A 22,987-nucleotide genomic window follows, 5' to 3' on the forward strand; every position below is an offset into this window, starting at 1 on the left:
TCTTTCACAGCTAGGGGTGACTTGTCCAAACTCAGAGCCATCCTGTACCCTAGGCCACGTTAAGGGCACCTGCTGGGGTCCCACAGCCCGTGTTCCCACCATCCTTTTGAGGTGATCAAAGCACCCATCACACAGTGTTGCCATAAACTGGGTCTACATTCTCTTTAGGAGCAGACTGGAATCCACAAGTGTTTGGGGGAGAAACACTTGAGGAAGGGAGGGGGAAACGCCCGTGAGGGAGAGAGAGAGAGAGGACAGGTTCCCTATGTCCTGTCTCACCCTCCCTCAGACACCAGGTCGGGATCCCCAGGCAGGGCCAGCTTTACTGGTTTCCGGTGTGGGGAGGGTAAGGACCTGAGGCCCTGAAGGTGCGCAAATGCACCCACGCTTGCCCGCAGCTGCAGGGGCAAGAACTACAGCCTCCAGGGCAACTGGAAGTCCTCTGGTTCCAGCGGACTGCAGTGAGTCGCCTCCACATTCTTGAGGTGTTTGCGTGCCAGGAACAGTGCGAGCTGCCGGCGCCGCCGCGGACTCAGGCCCTGGCCCACTAGCCAGGGGAAGGAGAGCCCATGAGGCCCCCTGGCCTCCTCATCTTCCTGCTCGTCCTCACAGCGCGCGCGGTAGGAGCGCAGCAGTGCCAGGCACCACTCATCGTCCACACGGTAGCGCGCATAGAAGGCGGCCTCCTGCGCCAGGCTGCCCGCACGTAGCCAGCGCGTCACGACCGCGAGGCCTTCCCGCGCCATGACGACCGGGTAGCGGTGCTGCAGCAGACGCAGGAGCAGCTCGTTGCCGCGGTTGCCCTCCACGTCGCCGGACGGCAGGGGGCGCAGGTGGCCCGAGGTGCTGACCACGTCGTCCTGCGTGCGCCGTAGCAGCAGCACGGGGCCTGGGTAGCGGCACAGCTGCTCCGCCACATTGAGATTGAAGTGCTCGCGCACGGTGCGCACCACGAGTCCCTTCCAGCTGTGGGGCATAACCTTCAGGGCCAGCGGCACGAGGTCGTCGAAGGTGGCGTCGAGCACCAGCGCACCCAGCTCCGGGTATGTCATGGTGGCCCAGGTGGCCGTGAAGCCACCGATGGACCAGCCATAGACCACCACGTGCGCGGGCGGGAAGTGAAGGCGGTGCAGCGCGTACTTGACGACCACGTCCACCGCGTTGGCGTCATGCTGAGGGAATGGCGCGCCCGTACTGCCCCCGAAGCCCGGGTGGTTCCAGCCCAGCACCGAGTAGCCAGCCTCCAGTGGCGCCGACAGGCAGCCCATCTCATAGAAGCCGGCGTTGCCTTCGCAGCAGATGACAAGGCGCAGGCCTCGGCCTTGGCTGCCTGGGTGCTGGCGGCGATCCATGAACATGGTGTCGATCTCATTGCCGTCACAGGCCACCAGCTTGGCGCGCCGGCCGCGGTAGCGCTCCACGAGGCGCTCTTGGCCCTGCTGCAGCAGCGGCAGTAGCGCGCGAGTCATCAGGAACATGGAGCCGGGGTACACGAGCCAGCGGCCCAGCGAGTGGGCCAGGGCGTAGCTGGCGAGCTGGCCCGGCAGCTCGCGGATCTGCTGCAGGAGGCACTGCGCCTGACTGCGCGCCGCGCGCAGCCGTCGCCCCGGCGCGTCCCCGCCCAGTGCCGCGCCCCGCAGCAGCCACACGCCCGCTGCGGCTGCCGCGCACGTCAGCGCGCGGTGACTGCTGCCACCGCCGCTGGCGGCGCGCACGTCATCCCAGCGGAAGTCCACAGGCCAGCTGCGGAAGTTGTAGGTGTAGTTGGCGGTCAGGTAGATCTTGAACACGTGCACCAGCGCCTTCACGAAGCAGACAACACACATGGGCGTCGAGGCTACGGCGCTCCGCGCGAGCCGTAATGCCCAGTCGCCAGGCCCGGGTGCGGTGGGTGGCCCAGGCCCGGCCCCGCGGGCGCCTGCAGGGGTGAGCACTGCGCAGAGCTGTCTTGGGACATGCCTCTTCAGGGCTTGGCCCTAATGGCCTTTGTGACCTGGGCCTTCCAGGGTCCAGAGGAGGCGGCATGTGCCCGGCGCAGTCTGGCTTTGTGAGTCACTGTTGCTGGGGAAAGAGGCAACACCCTGTGATGGGTGCACAAAGGGTTCCCAGGCGTGGTGGACCTCAAGTTCTGCCCCGCCCCCAGGACTCAAGCCTTGGGGCCCCGCGGCAGCCACACCCTCCCCAGACCGTCCTCTGCCTGCACCCGCCCCGGAGCCCTACTTCACCCGTCTTCCATCACACCTTGACCAGCATCCAGCGCCCCCCACCCCCCTTAACTGAAGGTGGACAGACAGGCTGGAAAATCTACTGCCTTAACCTCTTCGGGGTCAGAAGCCAGGGTCTCACTGGTTAAAACAAAGGGCTTCCCATGGCCCTGAACTAAGCTTGCTGTGGATCGCTTTCCCACTTTGTAAGGTACCCACATGGGTGGGAAAGGGAGCCAGGGGCAGGAAGAAGCAACTGTGGGAAGACACGGAAGTCTCCTGAAGAAGGCTGGGGTAGCAGTTCCCTGCCCAGGCCCGTGCTAGGTGGCTGTGCCCCCAGACCTCCCAGTGCAAGGTGGGGCAGCCCAGAAAATCCAATATGCTTTATCACCCTAGGGGAGAAATTGAGTCTGGCCCATGGGCTGCTGTTGGAGCAGCGAGGCACTGCGTGCTCATGACCTTGCCCCCCCCCCACCTTCCTTCCCAGGAGAGGGGTGAGCTGGGCTGGAAAGCCCCACCTGTTCTGGATCCTCTTTCCACTTGGTACCAGCAGAGGGAGTGACCTCCAGGTAGGTCCTGACTGGCCAGTGTTCCTCATTTTCAGCCCCCGGCCAAGCCTTCTTCCCCACTCCTCACTCAAACCACTCCACAAGCTGTACCTTCCTCTTTTCTGGAGGACTTTGGTAGGTTCCCCTTTTTCTCCTGTACTGGAGAGGGCCAGCCCATCTGAGGGCAAAGGGGGCAGGGTTAGAGCTAGGGAAGAGCCAGGCTCTGAGGGCTCATTCAACAGTTGCATGGAATTGAAACAGCGAATTTAACAAACCTAGCCAGTCCCTTGGAGCCTGGGAGCCAGACCTGCCTTCGGAGACCCAGAGCATTCTGGGAAGGGGGCTCCAGGCTCCTGCAAGCTGCCTCTGCTCTCCAGCTCTGTGTATCTGGGTCCACTGCCAGCCCAGTCAGCCCCCACCAGGTTTGGGAAGCAGAGCTGGAGACTGTTGGGGTTCTTAGGGGTTGGGAAGCAGGAGGAGTCAATTGAGTGAGTGAGTGAATGAGTTGGGAGAGCTGAATATCCCTCCCACCAGGGTCTCCAGATAAAATACAGAATGCTACCAAATTTGAATTTCAGATAAACAATAAATACTTTTGGTGTATAAGTGTGTCCTAGATATTGCGTGGATCAAACTTACATTAAAAAAATTATTTATCTGAAATTCAACTCTAACTGGATGTCCTGTTTTTAGGTTTGTTTGTTATTTTTTGCTAAACCTGACAATGCTACCCCTGCCACCCCTTCCCCCAGCCAGCTGAGATCCAGATTTTCCTGATTATCCAGCTCATATCCCGAGTTGGGCTGCTCTTCTTAATGGTCAGGTCCTGAGGACCAAGAGGGTGTCTCAGGTCCACTGGTGCACCTGGACGATGGTCCCCTCTTGTTTCCTCTGCCCTGCAACCACCTCACCTCTTCCTTGGGTCTGCAGGGGTGGTGGGGAGACTGCCCCAGGAGGGAGCCCACAGGGTACCACACCTGGGGTCAAGGGATGGGCATAGCTGTTGCCCATGGGGATTAGTGGTCCTGGTCCTCGTGAAATGTGCCCCCTGGCCCGGTGGTTAGGAGTGGCAGTGAAGAACTTGGGGGGGAGTAGGGGCATTTACTCTCCCAGGAACCTCTTTCATAAACCCAGAAGCTGTTTACCCTAGCTGGGGTTGGGGTGTGCAGACACAGAGACTCCAGATTCATTTTGTGAGACCACAGGAGTGACCTCCAGCAGCAGAACAGAGGCCCTTGTGTCCTCCGCCTGAATCCAGGCAAACACAGGGGTCTCCTGGAAGATTGTCCTCAAAGTGTGTTAGACATGCCACGTTTTGTTTTGATTCCCCAGGGGGAAAAATGGGGCTTGGAGGAGCCCATCCTCCTGGGGACAGTCTCTCAGCTTGGTGAGCTCTGAGATTTGTATTTGGAAATAGACCTTCCTTCAGTCAGGCCCACCTGCCCTTGCCTCCTCCTAGAAGAGCAGGAAGCTTGGAGGAGGAGGTGGCTATGGTGGAGGGGAGCAGAGACCAGCTTCTGAGGAGCAAAGATCGGCAGGCTGGAGCTGCTGGCCCCTGGGGGCCCTTACCCTGTGTCTGGCCTGGCTCCTGACCCCACCAGCCCTGCCCCCCAGCCCATGGGAGCCCAAGTGTCCCCGAACCACCAGCCCTGTTGAGACAGGAAAGCATGTGACAGGAAGGGAGACCACCTCCTGCTGTCCTCTCTCCAGAAGAGCCCCACCAGACTGGACCAGCTGTGGCAGCAATGACCTCGTGCCCCCCCATCTGCTCAGGGAAGGTGGGGCTGTGATCCCAATTATCAGGTCTTAGTTTGAGGAGGCAACCCCCCCTTGCCCCCCAGTGTCTTCCAGGCAGACATCTGAGCATACACCCCACCCCCACAGAGCCTGCTGGGCTCTGTGACCTCTGGCCTTCACCCCACAGGGCTTCCACCCTCCCCCACTGAGGCAATGCTCCCTCCTGGCCAGTTCTGCTCTGTGTCCCTGGAGGCTCTGATTTATGCTGCTGCAGGAGCAGACAGAGCCAACCTTGGAGAAAGAATGGAGGGAGAGAGAAAAAACCAGTCCCAGAGGCTGGAGGGGTGGGGGCTGGGATCAGAGCCCCTGGCAGAGGGTGTCCAGCCAGGCGGCAGCCGTGAGCTCACCACAGCAGCCCGGGGTTCTGGGAGCCGAGCCCGGGCCTTGGGAAAACTGAAGCCACCCTGGTGGGATAGGGAGCTGAGTTTGCACAAACGCCTCTGCTCAGGAAATGGGGTGCAGGGAAGGTGGGGGGTAGCTCAGAGCCTGAGGACAGGAGGGGACGCTTCCTGGCGGATGCAGGGTCAGAGAAGGGGCGGAAATGGCCAAGACAGCTGCTGAACATCTGGAATCACAGAGAATTACCCAGAGCCCTCAAGGATGGTGGGGTTGGTGGGGAGCAGTGCACACCCACGCTCTCTCCTTCCTGCCTCCCAGGAGGGCCAGTCCCTCAACCTCTCCTCCCATTGTACCCCCCACCATCAGGGTAAAGTCTGGGTTGGGGTCAGCAGCCCAGCAGGCTGGTCTGATGGGGCCAAGTTCCCTGGCGCTCAGCTCCCCTGGGTGCTGCCCAGTCTGTACCATTTCTGCAGACTCCAGTGTGTGGACAGTGCCTCCTGGCATCCTGCAGGCCATGGTCCCGCACCTGGGATGATCCCTGGGGCCCCATACGTGAACCCAGTGTCACTCCTGGCTGAGAGTCCCTCAGAGCAGAGCCTTATCCTTTCTACCACTGCACTAACACCGTGCACAGGGGTTGATAGAAGGTGAGTGCTTCGTTAATGTTATTCAAAATGTAAGCAAGGCTCACTGCAACCAGTGAGACGATATAAAACAGTTAAGTGTCCGCTCTCTGCACCTCCCTGGTATCCAGATGTACTAACCTGGACATGTCTTTGCACACCTTCCTCTATTTGCCTGCACACGTGCACAACCTACAGTCGGGACTGGGGTGGTTATTTTATGTTGTGCTTTTGCAAAAATGGATATGGTGTATACATTACTGGGCAGCTTGCTTTTCTCCTGAGCATCACTGCAGGCCAGTAGCTGGTAGGTGGCCCATTCCTCCAGGTGCGCGGGGCTCTAATGCCCCAGTATACCTCCCCTGTGTTGGAGGATATGTGGGTTTCCAGACCTTTCCCCTCTGCAGCGGTGGCTGCCGTAAGCACCTTTGTCCAAGGATCCGGCCTCTAGGTGCTTTCCCCTACACAGTGATTCCTAAGAGTGCCTGCCCCAATGAAAGGGAGTGTGTGTTCTCACGGCAGGGAGATCTGGCCAGATTACTTTTCCAAAACCTTGTGCTAGCCTGTGAGTCTGGTGAAGGAGTTTGTCTCTGCTGCAATGCGGGTCAGCTCTGTGCTTTTAGTATTTATCGGTATGTGTGTATAAGCTTCATGAATGTTCGTTGATCCTGACCCGCTGACCAGGCCGGCACCAGAAGCCATTCCGTCAGTCGGGCAATCCAGTCCCGCATTTTGCTTTTCGCTGCCCTGTGGAGACCCCTCACCTGTGGGACCCGGGTGCCCGCCGCCTCCGTAGTGGCCGGATGGAAACTACGGCCTGGATCTCACACAGCCGGCCCTGGCTCTGGGGGAGGGGAGATGCAGCGGGCCGGGCTTGGTGGGATGAATGGAAAAGACGGGGACCCTCCGCCTGAGAGGCAAGTCTCGAGCTTTCGGCGTCCGCCGCATTTTGCCTCGCCAGCGTGGGACCCCGAGAACCAGCAATGGGGCGGGAAAAGGGCCTAGTAGCCCTGAGGGTCCAAGACGGTCACCCAGCCGGCTCGCCCCTAGCCGCGGAGTCGGAGCCCCCGTTTCCCAGGACGAGCCTCCATGGCGACTCGGACTCCCCCAGGGGGCCGAGGTCCCCTTTTCTGGCTCCCCCAGGTCGTGGCCCCGTCGACATTTTTCACGAGACGGTGAGGCCGTGTGGAAGGTGTCGGTGTCGCCGAAGGAGCCATGCGCACAGCGGCCCCTGGAGAACGGAGGGGTGACCGGAGTCCCTGCCCAAGCGCTCTGTCACCCTCCTCCCGCCGCGCCCCGGGCGCGATGCTCCGCTAGGCGGGGAGATGGCCTGGGGCGCGAGCAGAAAGGTTGGGCGAGGTCGCTGGCCCCCAAGAGTCATGGTCCCGGGTGAGGAGCCCAGGGAGCGGGAGGGCGCTGCCGGGAGGCCCCTAGGTCTGCCTTCCTTGGACGCAGGTCTCCCACTTGCCTGGGTGGGCGGGCTGAAAGCTGGCTTCTGCTTAGGCCCCAGGTCAGGAGTGGGACATTTTCCTGACCCTAGATCAGGGGAGAACCCTGCCCCCCCTCCCCTGCCCTGTGGCCATGCTCTGGTCCCCGGAGACCTTGGCACCCAAGCAGAGGAGGAGTGAAGCCTGGAGGTTGGGTGAGGGGAAGCCAGCCCAGAGGGGTGCAGGACCGTGCAAGGCCGCTGGGGCTTGGTAGAAGGAAGACCACCATGAACACAGGTCTCGGGCCAGAGTGCCCTCTGCTTTGTGGCACTTGGCTGGGGGAGGGGCTCTTCTTGGGCCACACCATCAGCACCTCCAGAGCTTGCCTGAGCAGATCTAGGTTACAGTCCTCTGGGCTCCTTCTAAGTCTCTTGCGCAGATTAAAAACGGCAACTGTCCCAGAGCTGACCCCAGGGGACCCTGAAAGTTTCCTCTCCCCTCCCACCCCCCTTGCTCAAGGCACTCTCTGTTCTCAGTGTCTGCTGAACTCTGGGCGGCTGCTCTGAGGCTCTCACTCACCCAGCCCTCTTACCCCGCTGTTCCCTGGGGGGCTGGCGAGAAGTCAAGCCCACCTCTGTGGTGGGCTGGCCCAGACAGGCAGGCAGGCCTGTTTTCCTCTGTCCGCTCCCCTCCAGGCCGTCCCCCAGGCTTCAGGCAGAAGAAGTGGGGAGAGGAGGGAGGACATAAAGGGCCTACTAGCCCCTCCACACTCAGCCAGGTGTCCCTCACCTTGGTTTCTGTGGCTTCTCTAATGGGGGCTGCACTCCAGCGTGACCCCACCTGGACCCCACACATTACACAGACATGACGGCATCACCGCCCCCACGCAGCCCCTGCTCCAGGACTGGGCCCACCCAGGAAGGCAGTGGGGTGGGTTGGATGAAGAAGCAGAGAAAGCCCCGTTATCCCCCTTTCCTGTCCCCCACCCTCCCCGGGGGATCAGCACTAACCGCAGGGCTGCCCACCCCAGCTGCTTTGAAGCTGCCGGGGGCAGGACCCAGCTGCCAGGGTTCGTGAGCGGCCCGCCCCTCCGGCTGCGTGGGAGCCAGGGAGTGACCACAGGGCCGCCAGCGGCCTTTGAAGGGATGAGGCACGGCCCCAGGAAGTGGGCAGTAGCCCACCCAGGCCCTGGGCCAACCCTGCCCAAGGGCTCGAGCCCCTGCCCACTGGGCTGGGAGCCCGGACCTCAGCTGTCCCCACGAGCACGGCACCTTGGTTGCTCAGGTGCAAGCCAGGCTCAGGGACTGGATGGGGGGCAAGGAAGGGAGAGGCTGCCTCCCCGGCCTCTGGGGCCCAACCCCAGCCCCAGTTTCACCCAGGCTCCCATGGCGGGAGCCAGCAAGGGCCAGGAATTGGTCCCTCTCCCTCAGCTAAAAATAGCGGCCTCAGGCTTTGTGGAAAGCCCCTGGGGGGGGGGGGGAGGAAGGAGCAGGGCTGCAGGGCTGGGCCCTGGGGAGCCAGGCTAGGCAGGAAATGCCCTGGTGTACTGCCCCCCACCCCCCACGCAGAGGCTCCTGTCAGCAGGCACAGACCCCTGGAAAGTCCCAAGTGGTGTCTTCACACCTACGTGGGGCAGGAATCTTCTGGGTCCCTCAGGCCAGGGTGGGCTCCTCTTACCCCAGCTGACCATGTCCCCGGGGCCTGGACTGGTCTCCCGCCGGGGGAACCAGAAGGCCGGATGAAGGCAGTTCGTCCTCCCTGTCTGTCTTTGCGCCTGGTGACGACCTGAACCACCCCACCCTCTAATCTCTCCGTGTCACCACTCCCAACAAGAACCACTCATTCCACAGATATCCCTTGAGGGCCTGCTTGCTGGTGGTGGGGACAGGGCTGAGTATGGCCCTTGTTGCATCCCTGCCCCCAGGGCGCTTCCTGGGCACAAATAAATGTTTAACCCAAAGGAGGGCTTTTCAAGGAGCAAACACCGGTCTGTCAATCTGGAGGCGGGAGAACAGGAGAGGCGTCAGGACCTGAGACCAGCAAGATGGGTAGCAATTAGCTCTTCAAGTCGATTGTTCAGTGGGGGCCTGGCCCTGGGAGAGGCCCTGGGACCGAAGGGAATTCGGCTCCATGGAAGGGAATGAGACAAGGCCACTGTGGCTTGGCCCCGCAGGGTAGTAGGGCTGGAACAGGAATGAGGCAGATTAGGTCTAGTTTTGTAGACTGAGGCAAGGAATTTGAAAGGAAACCACTTCTCAGAAGTCACTGGAAGATTCTCAGCAAGAAAGTTCGAGAAATGACCTCAAAGCACTTCAGAGAGGTCACTGCTTTGTGGACGAAGGCCTGGGGAAGGTGGACGGGGCTGGGGGAGGGGGAGGGAAGGCCCAGGAGCTGTGGAGGGCCAGTGCAGGGGGAGCAGGCCGTACAGAGTGGTCCCCGGATGCACATGGGGATCGGGAGCGCCGAGTGTCCACCCAGCTCCGGCTTCCCGGTGGCGCCCCGTCTTCCAGGTGGGCTGTCCCAGCAATGAGCAGCACCTGCCATGTTGACAAGGAGAAAGTGGGTTGTTGGGGTTCTTCCAAAGGGTGCCAAAAGAGTATAGAAGTGTTAATACTTTTGGTGTTTTTGAGAGAAAATACAAAATCCACACCTGATAAGAAGGAAGCCAAAGGGAGGGGAAGGCTGAGTCTTCAGGAGAAACAAGGGCTGTTCTTGCAGTGAGGGGCTCAGGGAGATGTCACAGCTCTGTGGCCAACTGGAAGTGTGGCCACAGAGAGACAAGGGTAGAAACAGTCACTTGAGTGTGGGTGTAGGTTTTGGTGACAGCTTGCTCCGAGGTGTGACTCTGGGAGTGGCTTACTGGAGATCTCTGGAGGTGAGGAGGCAACGAGGCATTTGAAGAGGGCCCCCATGACTTCTCATCAGGTGAATTTAGGATGTTGGTACCTGACATCTCTGAGGAGGGACAAAGGAGGAATTTCTAGTTGTCATGGGTGCAGAGGGCCACTCCTGTCACTGCCACCCAACACTAACCTACTTCTGTGGCTTCTCCCTCAGTGGCACCACCAAAATCCACCATCACTCACTCACCCACTCACTCAGCGAGAATTATTTGTAGAGAATATACTCTTCATGAGGAATTGTGTTCAGCTTTGGTCACGTCCGTGACCAACAGAGGCGAGGTGTCTACCCCTTGGGGAGCTTACAAACTGGTGGGGCAGACTAAAAATGAACACATACAAAGATTTAGAAAATGTGAAGTAGAATGGCCCAGCAAGCCTGCTCTTAGGAATTTACCCACAAGAAATGAAGCAAGCTCACACAAAGCATTGTCCTTAAATGTTTGTAGCAGCATTATTCATAATGTCCCCAAACTAGAAAAACCCAAATGTCTGATAGCTGGTGAAGGGATAAGCAAGCTCTGGTTCATCTATTCAGTGGAAGGAAACAGAGTGAACTCCTGATTCACATAGAATGAATCTCAAAAGCATCGCGCTGACTGAAAGAAGCCGTACACAGAAGCCCATGTACTGTATGATCTGGCTCGATGCAAAATGCTAGAAAAGAAGAAACACTATTTCCAGAGGCAGGCTGATGGTTGGTGGGGCCAGAGGGTTGAGAATGGTTGCTGAGAGATGGAGGGGACTTTTTTGGTTGATGGGAATGTTCTACATCATGACATTGGGGGTGGTGACATGACTACACATTTGTCAAAGCTCATCAAATTATATGCTTAAACTTGGTGAATGTCAGTGTATGTAAATTATACTTCAATAAGCTTAATTTTTGGAAAGATGTAAAGACTGTGAGTATAACCATGAAAACATCAGGAAGGTGGAGACAGAGGACATGAGGCTGGGAGCGGTGGAAGGGGCTGGTGTTTGGAGCTTGGCTTCTTAGCGGAGGCGTCATTTCTCTTGGGTGGTCATTTGGGAGTGGGATGACAGCTTCATGTGGTAACTCTATACTTAATATCGCATTCAGTGGGGCCCCTGGGGACTCAGTCGGTGAAGTGGCCAACTCTTGGTTTCAGTGTAGGTCATGATCTCGGGGTCGTGAGATCGAGCCCTGTGTCAGGCTCCGTGCTCAGTTCTGAGTCTGCTTGAGATTCTCTCTCCCTTTGCCCCCCTCCCCGGCCCCGTGTGTGCTCTAGATAGATGATAGATAGATAGATAGATGATAGATAGATAGGTAGATGATAGATAGATAATAGATAGATAGATATCTAAAAAGAAATCCCATTGGGTAATTTTAACTCTTAAGAGAGGCAAATCCAGACTCAAGCTATGCATTGAGATTATTCACTTTTATAGGCTGTTTTTGGGTGAGACATCATTTCCTGCTCAGGTAACTAGAGCAGTCTGGAATGGCCACCAGGCACTTGTGTTGGGCATGAGGCTGAAACCAGGAGACTGGTGTGGAAGGGGCGGTGAGACCCCCCCCCCCAGGGCTCCCCCAGTGGGTTGGGGTGTTCTGGTCTGGAGTCACCACTGGCCAATAGGCAAAGCCCAGGGTGCCTCCTGTGAGGACGGTCTGCCTCACTGTCCTGGCAGCCTGATGTGGGGTATGGGCAGGAAGTCCTCTGATCTGTTGCCCTCAAGCACCTCCTGGGACCCTCCTCTCCCAGACCAGTGAGCACACCGTCTGCCAGTCTCAGCCCAGGGTGCGACTCACAGAAGACCAGGCTCTGCTTCTGCCCCCAGAGGAGGGGATGTGCGAGAGCAGGGGGTCCCCATGGCCTTCACCCCGGCTGGACTGTCCCTGGGGTTCCTGTCCTGGCAAGGGAGGGCCAGGGCCAGGCCGAGGCCTCTCCTCTAGGGCAGTGGGCCCCAGGATTCACCTGTAGGAGCGGGGCACCCAGGTAGGAGATGAAGGCAAACCTATAAAGGTACAGGTCCCCCACAGGGTAAGTGACAGTGACCACCTGGGCCTGCTGGTCTACCCCATGATCTGTGGGGTTCCCTGAGGATGGATCCTGGGGCTGGTGCCACCCTGGGTGGGTCAGCAGACTATTCTACATCCTGGCTGGCCATGGTGGGGTCTGGGCAGGGGGACTGGGGTGTCCAGGCTCTGCTGTTCTTCTTGGAATCACTGTTTGAAGTAACTTGGACTGGCTGTCAGGACATTGGCCAATCTTGGAACTGGTGAGCCCCAGGACCCAGTGACCTTTTCCCCCTGTGGCCTTGACTGGGGCTGGGAACCTCCGGCCTGGCGTCCTGTGTCCTGCCAAGAGGATGTCCTGTCCTCAGGCCAACTCCCCCGCCCTCCTCCATCCCTCTGGGGCCTCTAGGGGCAGAGGTGGGCGTGTGGGGGTGGAGGGGAGTTGGAAGTCAGCCGGCTGTCCCCCACTGCTGGGTCCTGAGCCCCTTCTCTCCCAGGTCCCTCCTCCCCCTGGCCTGGGTTACAGGGACAGAGGACCTCCAGTCTAGCACCTGGGGTTTTCCCAGACTAGACTCCTGTTCCCCCAGCGGGGTGGGGGTGGGGGGGGGAGCTGCTCCACGGAACAAAGGCTGGGAGCAGGGAGCAGGGAAAAGGAAGGGGAAGGGGCTGAGCACACTCTGAGGCCAGCTCTCCAGGAGCTGCCTCCCCCATCCCTCTCTCGGGTTTCCTGCCCTGAGTGCGCACGCGCGCGTGTGTGTGCGTGCGTGTGTGTGTGTGTGGCACACGCGCACGCGCAAGGATGTGAGGGAAGAAGGGTGTGAACCAGCTCAGCTCAGCTCCTGCCACAAGCCTGCCCTCATGGGGGAGAGTGAGGCCCAGGGTGGGGAGTCTCCCGTGGAAAGTTGCAAGAGGCTCCTGGAACTCAGGCCTGGTGGGCTGCAGGAAGACGGGGCTGGCACTCGGGGAGCGGGCAGGGAAAGAGTGGGCTAAGCACCCCCACCTGCAGACCGCTCCTCAACATGGATCTATGGATGTGACCTGAGGGTCCTCCCTGCACCCCAAGCTGGGGGTCTCTGGGCATCCCTGCTTGTTCCTGATGGTGTGTGTGTGCCCATGTACGTGCGAGTATCTCCAGGTGGTTAGGGTTCTGGGGAGAGTTGAGTGGATACACATCTATATGTATCTGAATCGGGCGCTGAGTCTCTGTGCGCCTTGTGTGTTTCTGACAGGTCCCTGAGCACCGCGTGTGTGTACACGTATGTGCTCCTGTTTGCATCTGTACCCAGGCCTGTGTCTGAATGCGTGGTATGTGTGGCCTCCATGGATATCTTGTTTGTGGGGCGGAATGCTGTTTTCCCTCCAAGGTCAAAAACGACCAGCCCCCCGCAGAAAGCCTGGACCTGGGCAGGGCTGGGGGCAGGAAGGCAGCTGTTTGGCTCTCTCTCCTGCCCTCCCCCCACTCCCAGACCGGGGTTCTGTCCACCTTCAGCACAGGCAGCTCAGCTGAGTTAAAAATAGCCCCAGGGCCTCTGGACGGAAGGGGTAGAGGCCCCACAGCAGTGGGAGGGAGGAGGGCTGAGAGGCACCCCTGGGGTGCTACGTCGGACCAGCATCCCAAGGCCAGCTGGTCAGGCTCCAGCAGGGTGGGCCCCACATCCGCCTGGCCCAACCTGTGAGGCTGCAGGACCCCCACCCTGTGTGGTTACTCTGGGCCCTCTTGGAGAGAAAGGCAGAGCCTGGCCTGAGCCCAGCTCTGAGCCTCAGTCCCCAGGGGTAGGAAGTGCCCCCTGTGATGCCCCCCAGGGGCTGCCCCCGCCTATCTTCTCTGCTCCCTCCACGGAGGGTCCCTGGAGCCTTCCCTGGAGGTCTGGGTGGGATGCAGGACAGGGCAGAGGGCCCCAGGGAGCACTCCTTCCTCAGGGAGGGGTCAGCAGAGGGTTTTCATAATAACTTTTTATTGAAGTACCACATGCAAACAGAAAAGTGCACATACTTTAAGTGTATGGCTGAATAAATTTTCATAAACTGAATGTGTCTTGTCACCAGCACCCAAATCAAGAAAACATTGCCAGCCCCGGCGCGGACCCCTGGGCCCCCACTCCAAAGGCCATCACTGCGTGATCCGATTGGCTTCACTGACCCCCCCGCCCCGCCCCTGTGTCATGGAAGGGTCTCTGCTCACTCTCCCACTCTCCACGACACCGGTGTGGTGTTGGCAGACGTGCCTGGAATCCACAGTGGCTCCTTCTGTGGCTGTCCAGCATTCCAGCGTGGACAGGCCATATTTCATTTACCTACTCTACTGCTGAGGGGTGTTGGGTTTTCCCAGTTTGGGGTATTACAAACAGGAGGGCTTTGAACATTCTGGTACAAGGTGTTTGGTGAACCTGAAGTACCGATTTTCACTGGGCGCCCCTGGGAGTGGATGTGTGGTTTGAACTGGCCACAGATCCGTCTGACGGTCTGATGGGGGTGCCCTGGACGCTCCCCTGGAAATGCTAGAATTTGCTCAGGATTTCAGGGAGTACTGCTCCCGCCCCTGGGTTCCTGGAACTCAAACCCTGGCATCTCCAGCCTTCGGGGTCTGTTTTTCCTTGGCCAGGCTAGGTCTTGGGTTAGGGTCCCCCAGGGAGAAGCTGTCCTCCCCCCAGGAGGGATGGGCAGCGCCTGTGCGCCCTCCAGCAGCCAGGCACGCCCAGAGGAGGCGCTCCATCCTGGAGGCCCACCCTTCCTTCCTCAGGAAAACCTGTGGTCTGATAAGGCCTCCAGTCTCTGGTTTTCTAAACCACCCCGGCACTAGGACCCCCCAGGGGAGGAGGGACCAGAGCCCCTTGCAGCTGGGGCCGCTGGGGAGGGAACTCCGTTCTGCACAAGGACTCCTGCCTGCTCATGGCTGCCAGGTCTGGGGGCTGAGAGTCAGAGCCCGCTAGCCAGGTGGGATCCTACCCCCAGGCGGGGCGGTCCTTCCCTTGAACCCTCTGCGGCCCCTCAGCCTGGGTGTTTCCTCTGACCCTACCTGAGCCTACCAGGGGGCTGGGGGCGGGCAGGGGGCCCAGAGGAGGGATACGGACCCCCAGTTCTCCCTCACTGCCAACAACAGCCAGGCAAACCCCTTTCTTCCCACATGACCTTTTCCCAGGGTCTGTCAGCCCTGGGGCTTCCAGTGGCATCCCAGGATGACTCCAGGCCAAATCCCAGCAGGAAGGAGGTGCCCACAGGATATCCCAGACTCCACATTGCGGCAGAGAGCCTCAGAACCCACGCTCAGCTACCCCTGCCTAGCCCCATACCTGCCCTGTGTCCATGTTGCACTGGTGTTTATCAAACTCCTATGTAATGATGCTGTCTTTCAACAAGATGGCATCTTCTGCGGCTGCTTCCGGGGCCCCCGTGCTGTCCTGCTCAGCCCACTTAGCTCTACCTGGTAGCTTCTTTAGGTGCAGACTGACGCCCAGAGAAATAAGTCACTTACCCCAAACCACACAGCTGTGGTGATCCCCATTCTGGCCAGGCTGGCCCCAGAGCCCTCAGGCTCTAGGACATAAGGGGGCATCAGCACGGCCCTGCCCTCACGGAGCATAGGGAGGGGGTGAAGGACAGAGGGTGCAGACATTAGGCCAGACGCAGGGCCCTGTCTGGGCAGCGTCCACCACCCAAGGAAGAGGGGAGGGCTGTGTCTCACTCACCAGGGTTGGGAGTGAGTGCTCAGGGACAGCTGAGAACCAGCAGGTGGGAAGGAGCAGGAAAGGTGGTTGGGTGGAGGGCATAGCAGGTGCAGGAGCCGTGGGTGGGGGGCGAGAGTCCGTGGTTCGGCACTTGGTGTGCGGAGCCGGTGGGGGGCAGAGGCAGAGTGCGGGCGTGGGTGCCAGCTCACTCAGCAGTCTCTCGTCCAAAGCAGGCTGTGTGGGCACAGGATTCGTGTGTCATGAGACCAGCTGCAGGTAGAGTGTGGAGGGTGCGTGGTGAGGGAAGTGGGCTGAGGTGGTGTGGGCAGGCGGGCAGGCAGGGGTGAAGGATGCCTGACCCACCGGGGTGGGGGGGGGCAGGATTCTGTTCCACGTCTTCCCTCCTCCCTGCGGGCTGACCTGTGCGGAACCTCCCGCTAGGGGTGGGGGCTGGCTTCATCCTGGAGGGTCCACCAGGGGCTGGTCCCACCTGAGCAGGACTGGAGGACACCTTGCCACATCTCGACGGGGACCCTGAGGCCCAGAGAACAGACTGGGGAGAACCCTGGATGCGCTCTGAGGATCTGAGGTGGAGGGGGCCCTGGCCCCCTGCCCCAGTGATACCTGAAAGCCCCTGAGGTCACCCCACTGCCACATGACCTCTCCTGATCCCAGTCATCGTCAGGAAGGGATTTCCCCTGGATAATCGGGACCAAACCAGCTCCTTTCCCCTCCAGGGCTCCCCCCCCCCCCCCCCCCCCCGTGGAACCTGCAGCCTGGCCTCTCTCCCCAAACCTGGGCCAGCAGTACCTGGAAGGCTCCCGCATCCGTGCCCCCTCTGGCTTCCTGTCCTGTCAACAGGCAGCCACCGCCTGGTGGAGAGAGACATCTCCTGCACCTGCTCCATCCAGGGTACATCAGCTCTGCCTCCCAAAAATCTCTCTCAATCACGATTAGATCAAGTCTGTCCTGTTCAAAAGTCTTCAGTGGCACCCTGTAGCTTGTGGAAAAACCTAGAAGCCCAGCCTGGTGGTTGTTGGAGCCCAGTTCATCCTACATGAGCCCCAGGCAGGCCTTTTTTTTTTTTTTTTTTTTTTTTTTAAGATTTTATTTATCCATTTGACAGAGAGAAAGCACAAGCAGGTGGGAGTGGGAGAGGGAGAAGCAGACTCCCCGTGGAGCAGGGAGCCCAGTGCAGGGCTCGATCCCAGGACCCCAGGACCACGACCCCAGCTGAAAGCAGATGCTTTACCCACTGAGCCACCTAGGTGCCCCACCAGGCAGGTCTTTGATGCTGCTTCCCCCCAGGAACACCCTCTGGGCTCGGCTCACTGAGGAGTACCTGCTGCCTACCCTTGTCCACCCCACAGCCACGTTCCGCCCACCCACCCATCCACATATGTGTGTTGCCCTCCTTCCCAAGGCTGGGGCCCGACCATCTCTTGCTCTGTGTCCAGAACTGGACCTGGCTCACAAGCGTGGGTTTGTTCAGCTGGGAAAGTGCACAAAAGCACACAGCGTGCACACACACACACACACACACTCGCGCACTCACAGTCTGGCACGCTTGCCCCACGGACAGCCACTCCCAGACACACACACACACCCCTGAGAAGTACACACAGACAAGAACAGAAGCACAAAGACAAAGGCTCATGACAACTGTCAACAGGACGCTTACGAACTGTGTTCAGACTAGTGCAGCAGGCAGACACAGGTACAAGCCGGTCCAACCCCAACTGAGACAGAGGTGACCAAGGTTTTTATTTTTTAATTAATTATTTAATTAATTAATTTTATTTATTTGAGAGAGAGCACGGGAGCAAGGGGAGGGGCAGACGGAGACAGAATCTCAAGTGGACTCCGCACTGAGCACAGAGCCCGACGCGGGGCTTGATCTCACAACCCTGAGACCACAACCTGAGCCAAAACTAAGAGTCGGATGCCTAACGGACTGAGCCCCCAGCCGCCCCCTGACTGACCTGTGCCTGGCACACGGCAGGTTCCATACGCTCTGTGAATGTTGACTAACAAGTGAACGGGAGAAGGAGGGAGGTGAAGGCGGCAGGCTGCCATGGGGCAGGGTTAGGGCCTCTCCATGCCCACCAAGGGACTCCAGAAGACCCTCCTCCAGCGGGAGGAGAGGGGCCGGTGCCTTGTCCAGGTAGGACAGAGCCCTTCATCCCTCTGGCTTCTGGGGTCCACAGCCACCTGTTGCCCTCCCAGCTGCTGGGCCACGTGGCCCTGGCCAAATTCCCCCTTTCTGCTCTGCAGTTCTCAGGAAAGGTGCCCCGTCTCCCCCTTTCCTCCCAGGACAGAACTCGGGCAGGCAGCAGATGACATGACTCCCAGGACCCCCCACCCCCACCACCACTGTGTCCTGGCCTGGCAGCTCGAGGAGGGGACACTTGGGAGAACCAGGTGTCCCCTTCACCTGCTGTGGCTATCTTCAGCATCACCAGCCTCTGCAACGTGAGCCTCAGTGGCTGTGGCCTGAGGGAGCAGCTGCACTCCTCCGGTGGAGACCGAGGCCCCTGGCCCCCTTGCCCTGCTCCAGAGCCGACCGGCTGGTTCCCCGAGGCTGGGTTTCCAGCGCCTGCCTGAGATGGAATTACAGCCCCAAGCCTGCACCTGCAACAGGTAGGACTGCCTCCTGGCTCGGCCAGGCAAGGACCAATTCAGATAGGGTGCTTGCCGTGTGTCCCGGGGGGAAGCAGGGGCTGTGGAAACCCCACATGGGGGTGGGGATCCGGGAAGCATCCCTGGACGACAGGATGCCAGCACAGGGACCACAGGATGAACAGGGAGGAGGAGGTAAAAGGAAGGGGCGGGGACAGGGAAAGGAAGGATTGGACCCACACAGGTGGCCAGGGGTCAGATGATAAAGGGACCTGGGCTGGTGCAGGGTGCCGGGGTGGGAACGCAGGAGGGAGCCCAGGGCCACCCTCTGAGCTCATGCTGGCTTTGGACAGCTGAGACCTGGAAACTGGGCCCACCTGGGTCTCTGGAAGGCTGGTGGCCCCCAGAGAGAGGGCTGGTGAGGGAGGGAGGGAGGCAAAGTGCCCCCTGACCATTGCCAGGTCAGGGCAAGGTCGGTGGTCAGGCTGAGCTGTTCCCAGCCCTCAGCGGACAGCCCCCTAGGGCTGCCCCGGCCAGGCCCTGGCTGCTGTCCCACCGCTGGGCTGGCCTGGCCGTGCAGCTGCCCCTCAGGATTGGTGGCTCTGCTGTCTTCCTTCTACTTCGGCTCCCTTCTCTTCCCACCCTTTCCCCTCTGTCGGCCAGGCCCTTGGCCTCCAGATGCTTCTCTAGCTCTCTGCCTCCGCTGTCGGGCACCAGCCCCTCCCAGGGAACACAGCAGGTGTGGCCCGGCCTTGGTCCAGGGAGGGAAGGTCTGGAATGCACAGCCCTGGTGCTGGGGCCTGAGGGTGCTGGTGGGCGCTGGGGCTCAGGAAGGAAGGGTGCTGGCAGTTGGTAGCGGCGTTTTGGAAGGACGGTTGGGGGTGAGTACTTGGAATGGAGATGGGGCGGCAGTTGGTGGTGGCAGCTGGAGTGGCAGTTGGGGCCTGGCAGGGGTGCGGGCCTGGAGGACAGTTGGGGTGGGGCAGCCGTGGGGTTGGCAGGTAGCCGCTGGCCCCGAGTGACTCTGGAGGGTGGTCTTGGGGAGGCCCTGCAGGAGAGCAGGGCCAGCTGGCGCAGACACCGGCTGAGCCAGGCCTGGGAGTCGGCTTGGGTGGTGCTCCGCTGCAGCCTGGAACCGCCTCAGTCCCCCCGCAGGACCCAGGGCGATGTGCCGGCGGGGGGGGGGGGGGAGCGGGCGGGCGGGGGCGGGTCCTGCTGCAAAGCCCAAGCATCCTCAGGCCCGCCCTGCCCTCTGCTTCACTCCCTGCCTGTCTGGCTTCCACCAGGGGCTCAGAGAGGGCAGGGGCAAGTTCTGGGCAGTTCCTTGGGAGGGGGCAGGACTCCCGGGGCTGTTGCCATGGGGATGGTGGAGCAACACCACTGGCTGGAGAATAAACAGACAAGTTCTCCGACTAGTGACTGCTGTGAAGACAGCTCAGAAAACCCAGCTTGGAGAGGACGGGGCGGTGCAGGGTAGGGGGGGAGGGTGCGGGCGCTGCCTTGGGGGTAGGTGGTGAAGGCCCTGGCAAGGAGGGGCGCCCAGGGGATACTGGGAAAAGAGATGCAGAAGGATATTTGCTATTCCTCCTGTCTTTCCCAAAGCTCCTTCCAGGCTACGCCTCCCAGGAGCAAACCAGCGGGAGGCAGGTCCCTGCTCTCTCCCCTGCTCTCTCGGTAGCATCCGAGCACCTGGCATGGGGCTGGGTCCCCTTCCAGCTCCTCTGCCCTCCTGAAACCACACAGTGGGAGTGGAGGGCAGGGAGAGGATTGGCTGAGAACCTGCTGCAGGGGGCAGTGCCAGGACCTTGTGGGGGCCCTGCCAGCCACTCAGCTCACCGAACTGAGCCCGTCCTTCAAAGGTCTGGGGGGTGGGGGCAGCATGTGTTGGGGGGTTCCCATTAGCAAGCACGTCTGTGGGCCCGACCAACTCCTAGCATCTTGGACCCCCAAGCCCCCTAGCCCTGGCCTACTGCTGCTCATTCTTTCCAGGCCCCCTCTGTCACGAGCCTTGCCGTGTCTCTCCGGCAGCCTCCTGACAACTCACACATGTGGCTGGGAGTGAATTTCCAGCATGACCAGCATGCATTAGCCAGTGCAGAGCCTTGACCACCCATTTCCTAATCTGTCTTGTCCACCAGCTTAGCTAGGGACCACATTCAATTCATTACGGTGCTCTAAGGCTCCCTAACCCCTCCACCCTCTCAGACACTGACCCTGGACATTGGGTGCCCTGGTCAAAGAGAGCTGAGGTGGCCATAGCCTGGGTCCTCACCTGGCCCCGGAGCCACTTCCAGGGTGAAGCTGCCCTCACAGAGAACACCTGTTTACACATGAGGAAGGGCCAGCTGATTGTCAGGTAGCAGATACCTCCTAGGGTCTGTGCCAAGCCTGTGGCGTGAGGTGCAGTGCACATCATCCACATGGATGTCCAGCGGACCCAAGCAAGAGAGGAGGCTTAGCAACCCAGTCTGGCATCTGCCCACTGTGAGTCCGATCCTGGTAGCACCTTAGCCAATGCTGGGCACTGATGAATGTGGGGTTCCTGGGGCCACGCAGCTAGTATGTCCCCATAGAGCAGATGCCCTGAGGTGGCTCCTGGGAGTCTCGCTACATCATCTCCCTTTTTCTCCTGGCTCTGTTGAGAGGCCACAGTTGCTGCTGTTGGTTCTTTTCTTTCTCTTTCTTTTTTTTAAATAGTAAAGAGGGTTATTAGCTCACAGAACAATAACCAGCTGGAGGTAAGGTGGACTTCAGGTAAGGCTTGATCAGGGATCTGCAGGACTGCTCTTGGTTCTGCCTTTTTGATGTTATCAGATTCATCACCAGGCTCCTTGCCTTTCTGTTGGTTCTTGGAGCAGAAAAGATGGGAGTCTCAGCCTTCAATCACTGGCAAGACTGCAGGGATCAGGAAACCTTTTTTTTTTTCTTTTTAAAGATTTTATTTATCCATTTGACAGAGAGAGACACAGAGAGAGAGGGAACACAAGCAGGGGGAGTGGGAGAGGGAGAGGCAGGCTTCCCGCCGAGCAGGGAGCCCAATGCGGGGCTCGATCCCAGGACGCCGGGACCATGACCTGAGCCGAAGGCAGACGCTCAATGACCGAGCCACCCAGGTGCCCCAGGAGTCAGGTAACCTTGATGCAGGGTAGGGGAACGGGGGAGAGGGTCCCAGGGCCCTAGGGACTTACTCCAGAACCCAGCAAGCCTTTCTATCAAGGCCAGAAGCCCTAGACTGGGATGGGTTCTGCTGAGACAAAGGCTTAGTTCTTGTGGGCAGGCCTGCTGAGCAATGACTGAGCACCACTGTATGCTCTGACTGAGGCAGCCTTTGCAGCTCTCCATTCCTGCATGGACAGTGGGTGTGGCATCTTATGAGGTTGTTCTCTTTGGACAGTGTCTGACGGGACTGAGACATCTTGGGAAAGACTGGGATTCTTTCTGGGAGGGGAGGGCAGGCATCAGGGGTCTAGTCCTACCGCGTTTGACAGCCCTCCCCAGTCTCCCTGGCCTCTTCCCCACCCTGAGCCTCAACAGTGTTCTAGGCAGGCAGGTGGGGGACTCCCGCAGAGAGCGCCCTCTGTCCTCTCAAAGGGAGGAAGCAGGTGACCGCTAGACCCTCCGACCCTCTGGGAGGCCTAGAGGCAGCGGCTTCTCAGGGCGGCTGTGTCCAACCTTCACTTCCTGGCTGAGGAAGTGTGGGCCTGTTGTTCCAGCGCAGGGCAATGTGACTGAGAGGGTCCTCCAAAGAAAGGCTTGGGAGGGGGCTTCTGGGCCGGCAAGGCCAGACCAGGCAGCGGGAAGGGAGTGGGCTTAGGGTGTCTGCACAGCCATTTCCAGGCGCCGGCTCCAAGTGAGGGAGTGTCCGAGCCTTTCATCGCTGGCTGCCAGACCGCGGCTCGCCCTTGTTCACTCAAGGAGAATTTCCCCCGCTGCCTGCCCTCCCGCTGCAGCCCAGTGAATGCCTCCTTACACATCCTGAGAAAGCATCCATAATGGTCCGCCGCCTCCCACCTCCCGAGGAATTCCGCGGCGCTTGGCCCGCAGGGAGGCAGGGCGCAGACGGCCCGCGGAGCCTCGCCATTGGATGGCCTGGTCGTGCTCGACTCCTCTGCGCGGCTGGCTAGCCACAGGCTCACCTCCCTTCCCACCGCCGCGCCCGCGAGAGGAAGCGAGGTGGCCTTTGCCCCGCACAGGCTAGCCAGGAATGTGGGGCCACGCTTCCCATTCAGCCGGCCCGAGGGCTCGAGGCGGGGGCGAGAAGGGACGTGCAGGGCCCATCCCGGGCCGCACGGTTCCAGATCGTTTCAGGCGGTGTGGGGCAAAGCCCAAGCAGCTACTTTCCCGCCCCTTCGCGGGGGCCGCACCCGCACGGGACAGACGACGCGGCGGGAAGAACCCACGCGCGCAGCCGCCGGCGCTCCTAAGTTGGCCGAAACCAAAGCCCCAGGGGCAGGCACTGTCACGCGCGCCCCGCGCCCCGAGGTGCGCCCCTCCCTGGGCGCGCCGAGGTCCCCCGACGGCGCGAGCGCGCAGCGCCCAGGGCCTCTTCAGCACCGCGCCCCACCACAGCCGCGACATTGCTTTTCCGCCGCACAGCGCGAGGTCCGTACAGCCGCCTGAGCAGGTGGGGAAGTCTCGAAGTTTGCGAGACGCGCGCGGCGAGACTGCGCATCGGGTCGTGGGGACAGCCTGTGGCCCGGGGACCCGCGCGCCCCCGAGGAACAGGCGCGTGGGCAACGCCGGGGTGCGCAGTAGAGGAAGGGGCTGGAGTGCCCTCGCCCCGAGCCTCATCTCGCGTAGGGGTGTTCTGCCCGCCGCTCAGCGCCCCCGCGGGAACCCGCACCCGTGCTCAGAGACCCCCACGCCGCGCCGCCCCCGCCCCCC

General features: G+C 60.4%; 2 protein-coding genes across 2 annotated transcripts in view; one reads left to right on the plus strand and one right to left on the minus strand.

Annotated features, from left to right (window-relative positions):
- Positions 1-291: 291 nt before the first annotated feature.
- On the minus strand, positions 292-1,826 carry ABHD16B (abhydrolase domain containing 16B). The gene has a single exon (XM_025865083.2). The coding sequence runs from the start codon at positions 1,824-1,826 to the stop codon at positions 414-416; it is 1,413 nt and encodes a 470-aa protein (XP_025720868.1). The 3' UTR covers positions 292-413.
- Positions 1,827-17,913: 16,087 nt separating this feature from the next.
- The window catches only part of ZBTB46 (zinc finger and BTB domain containing 46), a 68,375-nt gene continuing 63,301 nt past the window's right edge, over positions 17,914-22,987 (plus strand). The window contains exon 1 of the mRNA XM_073888363.1: positions 17,914-18,124. The gene's annotated coding sequence lies outside the window, so the exon portion shown is untranslated. The remainder of the gene's footprint in view (positions 18,125-22,987) is intronic.

Source organism: Callorhinus ursinus, unplaced genomic scaffold (genome assembly GCF_003265705.2).
Source record: "Callorhinus ursinus isolate GAN/ISIS: 27379988/994484 unplaced genomic scaffold, GSC_fseal_2.0 scaffold89, whole genome shotgun sequence".
Lineage (NCBI taxonomy): Eukaryota > Metazoa > Chordata > Mammalia > Carnivora > Otariidae > Callorhinus > Callorhinus ursinus.

What these genes read in the sequence shown, in the direction of transcription:
- ABHD16B (XM_025865083.2), bottom strand. Translation starts at nt 1,826, where the DNA reads ATGTGTGTTGTCTGCTTCGTGAAGGCGCTGGTGCACGTGTTCAAGATC.